Source organism: Rasamsonia byssochlamydoides (genome assembly GCF_041956645.1).
Source record: "Rasamsonia byssochlamydoides strain NRRL 3658 unplaced genomic scaffold VTN77scaffold_41, whole genome shotgun sequence".
Lineage (NCBI taxonomy): Eukaryota > Fungi > Ascomycota > Eurotiomycetes > Eurotiales > Trichocomaceae > Rasamsonia > Rasamsonia byssochlamydoides.
The window spans coordinates 227,393-242,810 of record NW_027192424.1 but is presented as its reverse complement, the minus strand read 5'-3'; the positions used below and the strand labels follow the sequence as shown (position 1 = coordinate 242,810).

Sequence of the window (15,418 nt, the reverse complement as noted above, 5' to 3'; positions counted from 1 at the left end):
CCAGCGAGATATCTCACGGATTCTGCCGGCCATATGCCTCACCGCCTAGTGCACCGCCTAGTTCGGACCGTCACAATTATCTGCAAATGCTAGTATCAGCAGATAGGGGACCAGATTAAAGCAAAGCTTCCCATATTCTCTCATTACCACACGGAACCTAGGAAGGCCAGTCAGGATGTTGGCTTAGGGGCAAGGAAGAGCATATCTTATACTGTATTTTTGGGGTCATGATTATTTTTGACCCATTTTTAATAAAGACAGAAGAAGATTTCCTTTTTGCTATCAGGCCTACAATATAGGTATAATTCAATGTCCTAAAGCCATTCAGAGATATGTCCAATAACATAGCATAATAATCCATACCTTATATTAGAGTCCCTGATCATCTGCTTTTAATGTATTGGGAATAAAGGCCCTAATTCTTGCTCCAGAGTAGCAGTATATTAAGATAGCAAAGGTCATTTAAATCCTGTATTACTCATGAATATCATCATTAGTCCATATGGAAACAATGATATTGGTCAGGTCATGATGTATAAATATATACTTGGCATGTTTCTTGTTCTCAATGACATCCTCCTTAATAAGAGTCTTCCTAATCTACTTCTTATCATTAGAATATAGTATAAAAGCACCTCAACCATAACCACTTACATAGTAAACATCTTCTGTGTCCTTCTTGTCAAAAATGGTCTTTATAATATGAGTAAACCCAGCAAAGAATCATTCAGCAAAGTTCAATACAGAAGACATGGTTAGCCAGAGAGAGAGCATTCCTTAGGTAGAGAATATATAATAATGAATGAAGTCCTTAATAGTGGCCAAGTCTGGTGCAGGTTGCCCTTTATGGAGACAATCTTCTTTATTCATATCACTATCCTCTGATGCCCATCTTTAATACAATTAGTTACTATCATAAAAGACAGTGGATTGAACTATGCATACATCTTGTACTCCTCCAAAACTCTGTTCTGAAGTTGGATCGAGTCCTCTGAATATTTGTTTTCTGCTCTTATGCTGTCCTTCTCTTGATGTGCCCCTCTCTCATAGCCATTTGCTTTGGCACGAGCAAGTCTATCCACTTTTGTCTTCGGCATTTTGGAAAATTTCCACCACTAATCTGCGGCAGAAAAAAAAAAAGAAAAAAGATAAGAATAGAGAAGAAAATCTACAGAGATCGGCATAGAAATACAGAAAGATTTCTGCAGGATCATAAAAAGTACAGGAGAGGGGGAAGAAAGGAGAGGGGGAAGAAAGGAGAGGAAACAAAAGGCTGGAAAGAACAGAGAAAAAAGGGGTCGCAGGACACAATTTTTACTATTGTCTTTTTCACTGGGGTCAGCAGGGGATATCCCACTGCTACCTTCATTTTCCAATCTGTTCTCTGCATGGTTCCTGGGTTGCATGTTGCTAAACAGCTGGCACACGCATAAGGGAAGGACAGGTGAAGATGGGGTGAGTATAAATGAACTCGGGTGAGCGAATCACCTTGACTGGGTGATCTGATCACCTGACTCACCCAGCTCACCCGCTTAAAGCGGCAATGTCTGAATGAGGAAGGAAAGAGCTGCTTGCAGATTTTTATACGATATTTTGACCTACCTAGGTACCTGGGTACCTAATATACCTAACACGTCCTTTACCCACTTTGTTCCACACAATGATAACATGACACTTAATCAGTGCGATTAAACTCGTCAGTAATGATTATCCCTCATTACTGACAATAATAGTGCATCTTGTCCACAACGCTGTAGGTGCTATTTATCTATCTATCTATCCATCTATCACCTATAAATACTATATACCAAAGCATGACCAGACCAGCAGCCAGGACTCAACTCACTAAAATCGTCAATTAACCGCATGTCCATTGGAAATCGGCTCGACGGGATACGTGTATGTATACTACCTGCAGAAGAAAAAAGAAAGAAAGTTAGGGAAGGAAAAAAAAGAAAAGAAAACAGGAACCCGGGGAGATGCAAATAAATATGCTTGCTATACCAGACAACCATCATTTTATTGAAGAAGAAGATGAAGAAGAACCAGAAGAAGAAGAAGCAGCATTATTTTCATGTTTATCCATATTCTTTTTTTTTCACACTTATTATCAACCTGTCTTTTTTTCGCTTGCATGTATTTCCATTTAATATAATAATATAATACCTCTTTTTTTTTTAAAAAAAAATAATACCATGAAAAAAGATCGCATCAGATCCGATCAGATCCGATCACATCACATCACACCGAGCAAGCAAGCAAGCAAGCAAGCACATGAGTCTAGCGTCTGGCGAATCTGCTGCGCAACATGCGTCATATATATAATATTATCTACCTGACTGTCATTATATATAGAGAGAGAGTCATTCCTGCAATGTTGTTCTATGGAAAAAAAAAACTTAATTCATGAATATCTTTCAATGCATCTATCTATTCAGAAAGAAAAAAGTAAACTCTTTATTTATCTACTCCGATTCGACTAGACTAGACTGGATTTATTTTCAGTTATCATGGCGGACGTAATATACTATAACAAAACATGACCATTGATTGACATTGATTGACTGATTGATTGATAGATTGACGCCGTCGACCATCATCGTCGTAAGTAACTTCATCAACTTCATCAGCTTCATCCAAGCAGTCTTATCTTTTTCTTTTATTTTCTCATCTCATTCCATTGATGTATCCAGATCGTCTGAGCTGAGCGTCTTTTTTTCATTCATTCATGAAATGGAACTACCACCCTGTTCGTGTTGAGAGTAGATCGTAAGTATCGCACCCTAAAATCTACACAACAAAAATAAAAAAAATAGAAACAAATCATACCGAACGCAAAGGGAGAGGGGAATCTCAAATCAAAACTCCAACAGATCTTTACACGCGTTAAAGACAACTAGGCGACGATTACGTACTCTCATAACAAGTCCATCCCTCTCCCTCCTGGGTAGGCGCACCAGGACCGGTTTTTGGCCGGCCAGACAACAAGTCCACCAGACCCTGCAGCTCGAGCCAGAACTCGTTCTTCGGGCGTCGTCTGGCCCAGTCTGTGTCTGTGACTTCGAGGCCGTTGGGTCCGCCCATGGGCGAGAAGAGCACCTGCGAGCCCTTGACGCCGATCACCGAGGCCGAATACTCATCCGCGGCAATCTCGTCCTTGGATTTGCCGGCGTATGTTTCGATGTGCTGCATGCACTTGATCGCCATACGCAGCGCGCGGATCCGGTCCATCGGCGACGGCTTGCTGCCCTGCTGGAAGTGCCCGGGAACAGCGGCCCGCGATTCAAACCGTCCCTTGGCCTCCTCCTTGATCATGTCGGCAATCACCTGCGTGGTGTAGGTCTCCGAGGCGCATTCATTGCGCAGGATGATCTTACCCGCCCGGTTGGCGCCGCGGTCGCTGGCAAAGTTGTACCGCAGGAATTCAATGTCTCTCGACAGCATCTTGATGTCGATTCCTTCCTCCGGAATGTACACCGCGGTAGCGCCGACGGCCAGACCGGCGGTCGTGGCGATGTATCCGGACTTGCCGCCCTGGGTCTCGACGACAAAGACCCGACGCCGGGAGGACGATGCAGACTGGCGAATAGCATCGCAGAAGGTGATGAGCGTGTTGAGGCAGGTGTCGCTGCCGAGAGAATATTCCGTGCCGGGCACGTTGTTAGAGATGGTGGCCGGCAGCACAACGATCGGGATTTTGAACGCATCATATTGTTCACGAGCCTTGCGGAGCTGACTGGCCGCGGTGAACGCCTCAAACCCGCCGATGATGAACAGGGCGTCAAATTTGTACAGCTCAAACGCTCTGGCGGTGCCCTCCATATCTTCAGAGGGAAGACCGCGGTTCGTTCCGATCTCCGATCCTCCTTCGTTGACCCAGTTGTCGGATTCGAGCCACTGCACCTCGCGGACGGAGCCGACCGGCTTGTCGGCATGATGGCGACAGAGGCCGGGGAAACCATTGTGGATGGCAATGGGGGTGTGGCCTCGCGTGAGACAATAAGCGACGGCGGCGCGAGTCGCAGGGTTCATACCACCGGCGGGGGCACCAACATGGATGATGGCAATCCGCATTTTCTAGTGGGCGTCAGTATGCAGGGGGAAAAAAAAGAAAGAAAGAAAGAAAAGGGAATCAAACCTTGTCATCTGTAACGAGCATCTTGGGATGATCGGCGGTGGTCGTATTCAGATACGCTTTATGGTACTCTTTGAATTCGGGATCGCGCATGTTCATGGCTGCATCGAACTGCTTTGCGTTAATCAGCGCGGTGCATTCCTGCGTCATCTTCACTGCCTCCATCAGAGGCATCCTTTCGATCTTGTTCTCGCGGATGATGATGACGGGCGACGGCGAATCTGGTTTCATTTCGAGGACCGCCTTGACAGCTTCGACTCCTTGAAGCGTGGAGAGCCATCGGTCATACGCACACGCGGGACCGCCTCGCTGGGTGTGACCGAGAACCGTAACCCGGGTGTCCAGACCCAACCTCGTACTCAACACGTCCCTGACAGTAGATGAACTGATCTTGTTGAGATTTCGGTCCTGCGCGCCCTCCGCGACGATGACGATGGTTCGGCGTTTTCCTCGTCTCCGGTTCTACCGTGAGCAGTAAGCAGTAATTCTTCGTAGCAGGAGTACTCTGTACAAACCTTCATGATGATAGAACACATGTCATCCTCCCAGCCGTCACGCGGTGGCATCTCCGGAATGAAGAGCCAATCTGCACCAGTGCTGATAGCTGACATGAGAGCCAACCACCCGCAATGCCTGCCCATGACTTCAATGACGAAGCCTCGCTGGTGCGACGCGGCGGTATCGAAGACGTCGTCAACGGCATCGCAGATCCGGGTGAGGGAGGAGTAGCAGCCGATGGTAGCGTCGGTGCCCGACATATCATTATCAATCGATCCCACCAGGCCGACGATATTCAACGTTTTGTATGGCTTAATCTGCTCCTCAGTCAAATCGCCCTTGGAGACCAATTCCTGCAGCAGACCGGGCCATTCCGAACGCAGGACATCTGCTCCCGTCAAGCTGCCGTCTCCTCCACAGACGATCAGCGCATCGATACCACGGAGAATCATGTTCTTCGCCGCGAGAAGACGGCCTCTCCGCTCGCGGAAGCTGGCGCAGCGAGCAGAGCCGATCAGCGTGCCACCTCGCGAGAGCCATCCCCGGACATCCTCCCAGTGCATCTGCTTGATCATATCCCCGCCGTTGACCAGCCCCTCATATCCTTCGTGGACGGCGTAGGCTTCGCAGCCGCTGTGGATGGCCATGCGGACGACGGCGCGCACAGCGCCATTCATGCCAGGCGCATCGCCGCCGGAAGTCAAAACGGCGATGCGCTTTTTCTTGGCGGGTTGGACGGGGGGTTGTTGGGACGAAGCCATCATGTGATGACGTCCCGTTGACAGCAATCAGACGAGACTGACGAAGGTGAATATGTGTGAGATTGGTTTGCGAGGGAGAGAAAAATGTTCGATGAGTCGACGGCGAGCTCTGGCTCTGTGTGGTGGGGGAGTCCCGGTGAGACGAAATCGGTGGCGGAGATACGTCAGAGAGAGCTTAATCTTTAGTCATGACGCCAGCAGAGGAGAACAGCAATTGATCGAGGAGAAAAACAGCAGAGCAAATCGCTCGAAGGAACAGCTGAGATTCAAAATTTATATCAAGGGAGAAACAAATTCAAGAGATGACAAGACGCCCTTGCAGGAATCATGCTGGACTGCCTGTCTGCCACTGCCCGGATTCCGCATCCCGCTCCCGCATCGGGCTAGTGCGGGACAGCACGAAGATCACACGTGATAGGCAGGCAGCAGATGAGTGTATCGTCTCGATGAAATTATTGTAAGCACGAGATTGCGTCTGATTCAGAATAAATTTCCGTCTATATTAGCTGCGGGATATTTGTCAGACCAGACTTCCATGTGATATGCTAATCCTGACGACTGTGTCAGGCCACGCTCGTCGCTGCGCATCGAGATCATTCGATATGATGCACCACGGCCGAATTCGCAAACAATGGCTGGCGCGAGTCATAGACACAATGTGACAGATACATTCCTAACAAGTATTTATCACCCGATATATCTAGATTATGCTAGTGTGCCCTGCCTGGATCATGCCACAATGCTGATGACGATGGCGATTACTGGCAGAAAGAACAGATCTCACATGTAAACAAATCACGTAACCACTCTCACAACGTATAAACAAAATCCGGCCGTCGATCACCCAACATCCGCACTCCATCTGTATCTAGTCCCTCCACCAAATAATCGCGCTCCCCCCTGCGCCGTTTGCGATTCTCCCTCCGCAACAACGCATACTGGACGAGCGAGCCCCCCAGCTGGAACAGCACCAGGTAGGCCAGCACCACGCCGTGGCCGACAAAGAAGTGCGGCGCGTCCTTTGCGTTGTAGATGTTGCTGCTGACGATGCCGTTCAGGTTGCCCCAGCCTACCATGATGCCGAGGGTGATGCCTCGTTTGTAGGTTCCTGTACAGGTGAGCTGGATTCGACATCTATCGAGGTGATCGTTCTTACCTGCTGTATTATTGCTGATCCAGGAGACGCTATTCGGCAAGGCGGGATAGATGCCCATGGCACCGAAAAATGTGCCTGCGTAACGGGCTCCCGGGTGGTCGCACCCCAGAAGCATGCTGAAGCCAATTGCCCCTAAGGCTGATACGACGACGTTGCAGAGGCCTCGTTGCCGCGTGCGGTCTGCGATGATGCCGACGGTGACGGTCAGAAGAGCGGCGGCGCCGTATGGAGCGACACTGAGAAGTTGCGCTTGGGTAGAGCGATATCCTACAGTCGTTAGTCCAGCATAAATCAAAGCCATCTTGGTCAGCGGTTACCCTACTCAATGTTAGTGTTTGCCTCACAAACTGGTCTTACAGGGTGCTACCATTTCATTAATAATCGTAGGCACAAAGAGCGCAAACGAGTACAGCGCCCCATTCACACCCCCAAAGATCACGCACGCAGTGTATGTTTTCCAGTCTCGCAGAACCTGCCCGAAATACGAGAATTTGAATTTCTCCGGCTCCGCGCTCATCTGGTGGTCGATGGCCAGACGATGAATGACCTGCCGCCGTTCGGACTCGGTCAGGAACTTGGCGTCTTCGGGGAAGTCGGGCACGATCCAGAACGCAATGACGCCGATGACTACTGTTGCGAGCCCCTCAAGGATGAAGATCCAGGCCCAACCAGCCTTCCCACCGACGCCGTCCATGTCTGCAATGGCGGCGGCAAGCAACCCTCCGAAGCTGCCGGCCAAAGCGGCGGCCGAGAAGAAGATCGCGACGCGGACGCCCAGCTCGGAGCGCTTGTACCAGCAGGACATGATATAGCTGACACCAGGAAAGAGGCCAGCCTCTGCCAATCCGAGGAAAAAGCGCACCGCAATGAGACCAGCACCGTTGTGTACCAGACCCATGCAAGTCATACAGGCGCCCTGCAGTCATTAGTCTGAAGCAATCATCTAGCAGATGAGGAATCATACCCAAATAACCATAATGCCCGGAATGAACACGCTAGGACGGAGTTTCTTCAGCAGGACATTGCTGACGGACTCGAACAGGGCGTACGAAACGAAAAACACGCTGAGAGCGGCATTGTACTGGCTATTGCTCATGTGGAGGTCTTGTTGGAGGTTATCGAGCTTTGCATTGCCGATATTCGTGCGATCGAGGAAGCTGCATTCCATCAGTAGAAATTAAATTTGAACCGTTGTTGTCCCACGTTCGCCTACCACAACAAATACAGGAACGACAAGATCGGAACGACCCTGAGGTCGATTTTCCGTAGCAGTCGCCGGTGCTGCGTGCATTAGCTTGACAGCCGTAATAGCCTGTATCGCAAACTCACGCTCTCTTCCTTTTCCTGCTCTGTCAGTCCATCATCTGGGTCCACTGTCACGGTGCCTTTCTCCACCATCTCGTCATGTTCAGCGACGACGTAGTTGTCAGTTTTGGGCTGCACGTGAGTGGTAGTAGGAGTTGAGCTTTCCATGATTAGCAGCTCCGGTGCACGAGAAAGTAGTTGATCAACCCGGGAACGAGACAGGAGGCGAAGACAGCTTTCACATCTCAATTCTACAGTTTATATAGAATGCCTCGCAGAAACAAAGTTTCCTTGATTGGACAGGTCAGGCCATTGACGACTTCCTCTCCACGCTCAACGCTTTGACGTGATACAAAACGCGGGGTAAGCTGCCAGTTCTTCGTCCACGGCACACGATTGGTCCAGTGCATCTCCTAATTGCGGGGAGTCCATCAGCGTGGACCGACTCTGTGGAGGCCAGTCTGGGGACGAAAGATGTGGAGCCTGCAAAGCAAACGATAACAAAAGAAAGTGCTTATCAAACGCAACGCGTGCCCCGCAAGATGTCCTAGTTAGGTCTCGTTGTGGCGTCGCGGTATAGCGGAGCTTGCCGTTCGAGCGAGGACGGGCACGCGGCGCATCGGCGTGGGTGCGCTGGACCGGTCGACTTGCGGCATGACAGAGGTAATCAGAAATCAAGCGTAATGGGTATCAAGTTTGGTAATAGAGAAAGCGTATTTTTTTTTGCTGGATACTGCCGTACTTTGAATGAATGCATTTACCGATACACAGTACTGTAGTTTTGTATGTAGCTTGCTTCGGCTGACCGCCGACCACCCAGTTTCCAAATTCGGTTAACCAACTTCCTCGGACTTCCACCGACGACCGAGGCTAGGCTAAACTTGCATCCCTACAGCACCGTAGAAGATATCCGCCCAAATCGAATCGATCGCAACCCTGAACAGACATTGTCAATTGTTGTTTAAATTCTCACATTTTAATTTCCTTTTTTTTACCTGTATTTTGTATAGCCAGATAGACCTGTCCAGTGTGAACATCTTCAAATATCTGCCATGTCCAAGCTCTCCCCTGCCCTAAAAACACTCATCAACGCTCCGCACGCGCGGCCGGGGACAATCCCTGCTCCTCCCCAGATCACTGCCGTGTATCAGAGCATCGCAAAGGAGGCGGAGCCACGGAATGTTGGGTTGAAGGCGTGGTTCAGTGCTGCTGTAGGCACCTATTCTTCCTAATACAGCTTTTCCTTCTATGTGCTTAATTTATTTTTGTTATTTCCGTGCTGATTGAATTACTGTCGTTTTTGTGCCCAGACAGCAGCAACGATGACCATGAACTCGCCTGAATCGCTGCTTCAGCTGCACAGGTTAGCGTCCGCTTCCAAGACGAAGGAGGAGGCGGTTTATCTGGCGGAGTTGGTGAGGGAGATTGGGTTGAAGTGTATTGGGTTTAATGGGGTATGTTCTTGAATTTAGACAGAGAATGCTTTTGTATTTTTTTTATCAAGCCTCTGACTGACTGCGTGCGTCTGCAGATCCCTCGCACGATCAACTGCCTGGGCGAATTCCGGGCTGGTTTACCGACTGAAATCACCAGTGCATTGACGACGCAGCCTCGTCGGTATGTATTATACCAGTCAACCAGTGAAGCATCTTATTACATGCTTTTTTATTCGTTTCATTTTGCTGATTTTTGCCAGCTCATTAAAACCAGATAACATCACTGCAGTCATCGAACGAGGCCAAGCACTATGGACCTCCATCTACCGACCCTTTGAAACGAAGCTAGTCGACAAGCTCGCCCTGTCGCATCCAGACTTGCCGGTGCACATCCTCGAAAGCGAATATGGCAATCTCTTTGCGGACCCGCCAACACCACCAAACGGTGTTCCCGCCAAAGTTGGCCGGGTACTGACCTCCATCGTGGCGGTGGCCTGTCTCCGGGCGCAAACAGGTGTTGGTCCGCAGGTCATCTCGCACGTCTTCGGCTTGAGGAAGGCCTATGAGGATGGGAGCTTCAAGGCTGCTGGAGAAGAGGAGATCCAGGGCGGCGAGTACCTGGCGACTGACGAGGGAAGCATCTGGCTGCTGGAGATAGTCGATCGGATCGTCGAGGCGATTGGTGGAGGGCGAGGGACGAGTTTCGCTCCGGGAATAGGGGCGAAGCTATAATCTGTCTGTACATAGATTTGTATTATTGTCAGCAATTCCATACATTGTAAATATAAAACACAAGCGAGTTGTTTTCATCACAAATGCCGCTGCTTTACGTAGATTCATGCACTTCGACGAAGGGACGACTAAAGCAGCGTGACTGAATGCGGGGATAGACTGACGTCGACGGATCCATCCGGTCGATCGCTTGAGCGGGAACGACCGCATTTCCGAACCTATCTCCGCAAGAGTACAGGACCAGTCCGAAGGGTACCTAGACCAGTACCAATAAATAAATAGCAGAACCGTAGTCCTGCTGCAGGTGTACCTGGTAGTTAGTTCCATGGCATTGTAATATTCCAACTTACCATAGTAACTGACCATGTCCAAACCATTTTATACCGGCGCATACACCTCGACCTTCTTCTGGTCGCAAAGCAGGGTATTGCTCTCCGCACGAGGCGCAAACACCCTCACGCGGCAAATCCGGTTGTTTTGCACGACCACGGTCACTTTCCTGGCAAGGCCTGTAGACAAGAAACGGGACGCACAAAAACTCTTCAAGAGCGCAGATGATGCGGTGGCCGATCTCAAGAGCGGTTCTGTCATTTTGAGCGCGGGTTTTGGCCTGTGTGGGACTGCAGGTATGAGTGAATACATCCGATCATTCGGCGTGGACAAGGAGTCTAGTCTGCTGATCGGCCTTAGAAACGCTCATCGCAGCCATCCGTCGACGAGGAGTCAACTCATTGAACAACCTGACAGCAGTGTCCAACAACGCCGGCGCCGGCACGGCAGGTCTCGCATCGCTCATACAGTCCGGGCAGATCTCAAAGTGCATCCTCTCGTATCTGGGGAACAACAAGGATCTGGAAAGGAAATACCTGTCTGGCGAAATTGCGATAGAGCTGTGTCCGCAGGGCACGCTCGCGGAGAGACTTCGAGCGGGAGGGGCGGGGATTCCGGCTTTCTATACGCCGACCGGAGTTGGTACGCAAGCACAATAGCAATTGTCTGTCAGCATGCTGACGATGCCAGACACATTCGTCCAGACAGGCGACATCCCCGTCCGACTAGGTCGTGCCGAGAATGGCACCGACATTGTAACGCTGGAAAAAGGCAGGGTGAGGGAGACCAGAGTCTTCGACGGGAAGACGTACAACATGGAGACTGCGTTGAAAGGAGATGTCGCTATCCTCAGGGCATGGAAAGTTGATGAAGCCGGAAACTGCGTATTTCGGTAAGCAAAAATTGAATTTTCGGGATAGATGATATGACTGAGACATCTCAGATACGCGACAAAAGCTTTTAGCCCCCTCATGGCAAAAGCCGCTCGATTGGCGATTGTCGAGGCGGAAAATATCGTTCCTGTAGGATCAATCGGACCGGATGAGGTAGACTTACCTGGTATCTTCATCGACCGGATCGTCCCCGCTACCGAGGAAAAGCACATCGAGATCAGGAAGACCCGTTCTGCTACCGGGGAACCGGCCAAGGAGGGCGCCAAGTCAGATGCCATGCTTCGTCGAGAACGGATCGCCAGACGAGCCGCGAAAGAGCTCAAGCACGGCTACTACGTGAACCTGGGCGTGGGCATACCGACCTTGGCTCCCTCATTCCTCTCGCCCGACGTCAAGGTGTGGATTCAGTCGGAGAACGGGCTCCTCGGGATGGGCCCCTACCCGACTGAGGATGAGGTTGATCCAGATATTATTAACGCTGGCAAGGAGACGGTGACTCTGCTGCCGGGCGCGTCGACTTTTGACAGCTCGGAGTCGTTTGGGATGATCAGGGGTGGCCACATCGACGTGTCGATCTTGGGAGTACGTTTATCGAGGCTTTCGACTTGTCGATCGATTGCTAACATGTACAGGCATTGCAAGTCAGCGCCAATGGTGATCTGGCCAATTACATGATTCCAGGAAAGGTATGACGAAGACAATATAAGTAACGAAACGTGACTGACCTCTACATAATTTCAGGTATTCAAAGGAATGGGAGGCGCCATGGATCTAGTCTCCAATCCGGACGAAACCCGCATCGTCGTCGCTACCGATCACATCAACTACAAGGACGGGTCGCCCAAGATTCTGGAACAGTGCACTCTGCCGCTGACAGGAGCACGAGTAGTCAGCACGATCATTACTGATCTGGTCAGTCGCTAAGCTGTCTTCTTCCTGATCAAAACTTTCGCTTACTGATTGATGATGCAGTGTGTCTTCCAAGTCGACAGGGTCAACGGCGGACTCGAATTGACCGAGTTGGCGCCGGGAGTTGATGTGGAGGAGGTCAGGGCAAAGACGGGGGCGAAGTTCCGGGTTGCGGATGATGTGAAGAGCATGGAGTAGATATTGTACTGTATATAGGTAGCCAGTTTTGGGGGAAAAAAAAATATCGAGTCTCATCCAGTGTGCAGTTCATTCGGTATACGTGTTGCATTGGAGTAGATCGGGTGTGGCAGCTGGTGATGGAAATCAGCTGACCAGCCAGACCTGATCAGACCGACAGTGTCATCCACAGCATGATAATTAGAAGCCGTATTCAATCCTATTCAATCCCGAAAATTGTGGCTGCGACAGATGGGAAGACAGATTATATTCATAGTACTTCTAATTGCACACTAGTTCATACTCCTAAGTCACATTACTTTCCACCCTAACCATATACGACTTAAGCCAAAGGCGTAGTGCAGCAGAAACAGGCATTGATCGTACTTCCTGCGTACCATCCTCAAATATATTATTTAACGCATAGTGTAACCGCCATTAGCAAAGATAGTCTGCCCAGTAATCCACGCGCCCTCAGTGCAGAGAAACCGGATAATGGGCGCAATGTCGGTGGTCAGGGTGAGACGGCCGCCCATGCCGTTCGCTTTGTGAAACTCGACGGCCTCGGGGGATTCTTGGGGGTAGAAGAATGCTGCAAAGCACCACCTGTTAGACATGTCAACTCGCATTGCTCGGCGGAACTACTCACGTATGTCCATTGGACCTGGTGCGACGGCGTTGACGCTGATGTGACGGGACTGCAGCTCTTTGGAGACGCCCCTAGACGGGTTAGTAAATCGATAACGACGCTGTAGGCTTGGGCTTCCGTGGAACCCACCTTGTGAAATGCTCGACAGGAGCCTTGCTTCCAGCATAAGAGGTGTAGAAGCCAGTAAACGCCGCCAGCAGCGAGGTGACGATGGTGATAATCTTTCCTCCGTCGCTCACATGAGCAGCAGCCTCTTTGAGGATGAAGAAGGCTGCCTTGGAGTTGATCCTGAATCCATTCACTTGCCAAAGTCCCTCAGCACATCCTGGAAAAGCTTGGTCACCGCCTTGGCGGTGGTGAGGTCGCCCTGGTAGAAGACGACCTTGACTGCAGGGTACTTCTGCTTCAGCTCGGCCTCCAGCTTCGTCGCATCGGCCTTGGTGCTGGCGGAGTTGTAGTGGAGGGCGAGATTGGTGCCGACGCTGGCCAGTTGGCGGGCAATGTCTGCGCCGAGGTTCTTTGCACCACCGGTGACGAGGGCGACTTTTCCCGCGAGAGCCATGTTGAAGTTGATTCAAGAAGTATCCTTGTTACAATCCAAGATGAATTTGCGAATTTGCACGACTTTCAGCATTGCAAATGCTTTATATACCTCGATATACCTCGACATACTCATGTGCTGCCGTCATATCTGAAAACGGAAACGACGTGATTGGCAGAGAATTCCAGCAGGAAGGTTAGTATGCGTTTTCCGTTTTAGGTAGAATGCGGGGGTGCCGATGGCCTGAACTGAATTTAGCACTTTGCATAGCATTCGAAACTGGCTAGTTCAACATGCTGCTTTTGCCGCCTAGAAAGGTTGGCCTCATTAGCGCCAGTGTAATATAAACGCTTTTTAAGTGTGAGTTCCCTGCCAAGAAAGTTAAACAACCTACCTAGCATAGGTAACAAGCCAAATATTTCGAACAAGGCTCAAGTCATGTGATTAATACTGGCGACAAACGAGTGGGGAAGGAAGCATTGACCGATCTAAATCGAGATAGGGCTGAGTGTGGGGCAGCACCCAAGTGGTTGCGTCATACACGGCAGAGATACATCGACAACTTCAACTTCTTTTCCACTTGCCTTCCTCCATTGGTTACTGAGAGACCGACTCACCACGAAGAGGGGTATCTGACTGCACTACGACGCTCCTAGAAAATGGCCAGGATTAGGACCAGGCAGCGGCTGCCCCGGCACAAAGGTCGCGCCAGGGAAGTACAGCGACGAGCCAATAAGGAACGCTGCGTTGCGGTCGATCCAGATCACAATGCGGCGCAGGAGGCCGTCCAGGCCCAGGGACTCCAGCCCGCCACGTAGGGCGGTCATGCGGGCCAGGCCCTGCATGTGCAAGTGGTAATTGTCGCGACTGCCGAACATGGCCTCGTAGCTGGCCATCTTGGCAACTGCGCCGACCACCGCGTCGTCCAGGACATGGTCCTCCGTGCCAAGGGCTTCGTTGATGGCATGCACGGCTTCGTAGCGCAGACGCAGGAGATCCAGCTTGAGATCGCTGGACCCGTTGTGCACGGAGAGATAATGCGACGCGGCAAGTAGGAGGATCACCAGGAACAAGGCGCGCTCGCTGATCACCAGGGGGAACCACCTCGTTCGGAGGAGGCCACGGTGACCGGGCGAGTCGAGCTCAGGGATATCCACCGCCATGCTCACGAGGTCTGTACATACATCCATCAGTTAATACATGCGTTCCAGAATCAGGTTGATATCTCTGATCGCACTCACAATGATCGACGAGAGGCGCACAAAACGGCCTCCACACAGAAAAAGATAGAAAGGGATCGACCCGAAATCCGCCCAGCAGGCGCGGAATAGTTGAATTCTCTTCTGACGGACTCGTCTCATGCAGAGCAGAACAGTCCAATTCGATACGGATCGGGAAAAATTGCTCTCTTTTCCTTTTTCTAGATTCTTCCTTCTGGAACTGGTTCTGCCATTGGTAGCGAGCGACATGGGACCGCACGGCTGGATCTTTGCCTGAGACGCCAATGTCTTTGGGATCGGTGATGTTGATAAAGCGGGGGACAATCCGAGGCTGTGGCATCATTCAGGTGGCATTCACAGGGGAATGTTCTCGTTTGTCACCATGAAGATTTCATAATAGTATTTCTCCACTCATACTGTACAAATAATCGTGTTGAAGCATGGTTCAAATGTGATCATAGGGCTGAGATCCATTCCAGCTTAGTAAGCGAAGGTCACATTATCAGAGTATATCCAGAGATTGGTAGGATATATCAGTCATAATTTCATCTAGATCTGGGAAATAGATACTGAAAAAGGTGCGCTGCAATCATATCGAGATACGCGGAGTCATGTCCTCGATGGGTTTGGGACTCCATCTCAGCTCCGGCTGATATTCAGTTGTATATTCGAGAGT

General features: G+C 50.4%; 7 protein-coding genes across 7 annotated transcripts; 2 read left to right on the top strand and 5 right to left on the bottom strand.

Annotated features, from left to right (window-relative positions):
- Positions 1-2,739: 2,739 nt before the first annotated feature.
- Positions 2,740-5,394, bottom strand: VTN77DRAFT_5757 (uncharacterized protein; the record flags this gene model as incomplete). The annotated part of the gene is made up of 4 exons (XM_069421959.1): positions 2,740-2,747; positions 2,916-4,077; positions 4,139-4,597; positions 4,651-5,394. 4 exons carry the CDS (start codon positions 5,392-5,394, stop codon positions 2,740-2,742), a joined length of 2,373 nt encoding a protein of 790 aa, XP_069276816.1.
- Positions 5,395-6,203: 809 nt separating this feature from the next.
- Positions 6,204-6,851, bottom strand: VTN77DRAFT_5756 (uncharacterized protein; the record flags this gene model as incomplete). The annotated part of the gene is made up of 2 exons (XM_069421958.1): positions 6,204-6,502; positions 6,551-6,851. 2 exons carry the CDS (start codon positions 6,849-6,851, stop codon positions 6,204-6,206), a joined length of 600 nt encoding a protein of 199 aa, XP_069276815.1.
- A 5-nt stretch (positions 6,852-6,856) lies between these two features.
- On the bottom strand, positions 6,857-8,023 carry VTN77DRAFT_5755 (uncharacterized protein; the record flags this gene model as incomplete). The annotated part of the gene is made up of 5 exons (XM_069421957.1): positions 6,857-6,868; positions 6,918-7,466; positions 7,515-7,707; positions 7,764-7,831; positions 7,880-8,023. The coding sequence occupies 5 exons, from the start codon at positions 8,021-8,023 to the stop codon at positions 6,857-6,859; spliced, it is 966 nt and encodes a 321-aa protein (XP_069276814.1).
- An 884-nt stretch (positions 8,024-8,907) lies between these two features.
- Positions 8,908-10,023, top strand: VTN77DRAFT_5754 (uncharacterized protein; the record flags this gene model as incomplete). Its single annotated transcript, XM_069421956.1, has 4 exons — positions 8,908-9,066; positions 9,166-9,309; positions 9,387-9,472; positions 9,552-10,023. The coding sequence occupies 4 exons, from the start codon at positions 8,908-8,910 to the stop codon at positions 10,021-10,023; spliced, it is 861 nt and encodes a 286-aa protein (XP_069276813.1).
- Positions 10,024-10,387: 364 nt separating this feature from the next.
- VTN77DRAFT_5753 (uncharacterized protein) lies at positions 10,388-12,353 on the top strand (the record flags this gene model as incomplete). Its single annotated transcript, XM_069421955.1, has 7 exons — positions 10,388-10,649; positions 10,714-10,995; positions 11,044-11,245; positions 11,297-11,828; positions 11,879-11,932; positions 11,988-12,158; positions 12,219-12,353. 7 exons carry the CDS (start codon positions 10,388-10,390, stop codon positions 12,351-12,353), a joined length of 1,638 nt encoding a protein of 545 aa, XP_069276812.1.
- Positions 12,354-12,846: 493 nt separating this feature from the next.
- VTN77DRAFT_5752 (uncharacterized protein) lies at positions 12,847-13,147 on the bottom strand (the record flags this gene model as incomplete). The annotated part of the gene is made up of 2 exons (XM_069421954.1): positions 12,847-13,052; positions 13,111-13,147. The coding sequence occupies 2 exons, from the start codon at positions 13,145-13,147 to the stop codon at positions 12,847-12,849; spliced, it is 243 nt and encodes an 80-aa protein (XP_069276811.1).
- A 1,016-nt stretch (positions 13,148-14,163) lies between these two features.
- VTN77DRAFT_5751 (uncharacterized protein) lies at positions 14,164-15,085 on the bottom strand (the record flags this gene model as incomplete). The annotated part of the gene is made up of 2 exons (XM_069421953.1): positions 14,164-14,696; positions 14,764-15,085. The coding sequence occupies 2 exons, from the start codon at positions 15,083-15,085 to the stop codon at positions 14,164-14,166; spliced, it is 855 nt and encodes a 284-aa protein (XP_069276810.1).
- Between the last annotated feature and the right edge of the window lie 333 nt (positions 15,086-15,418).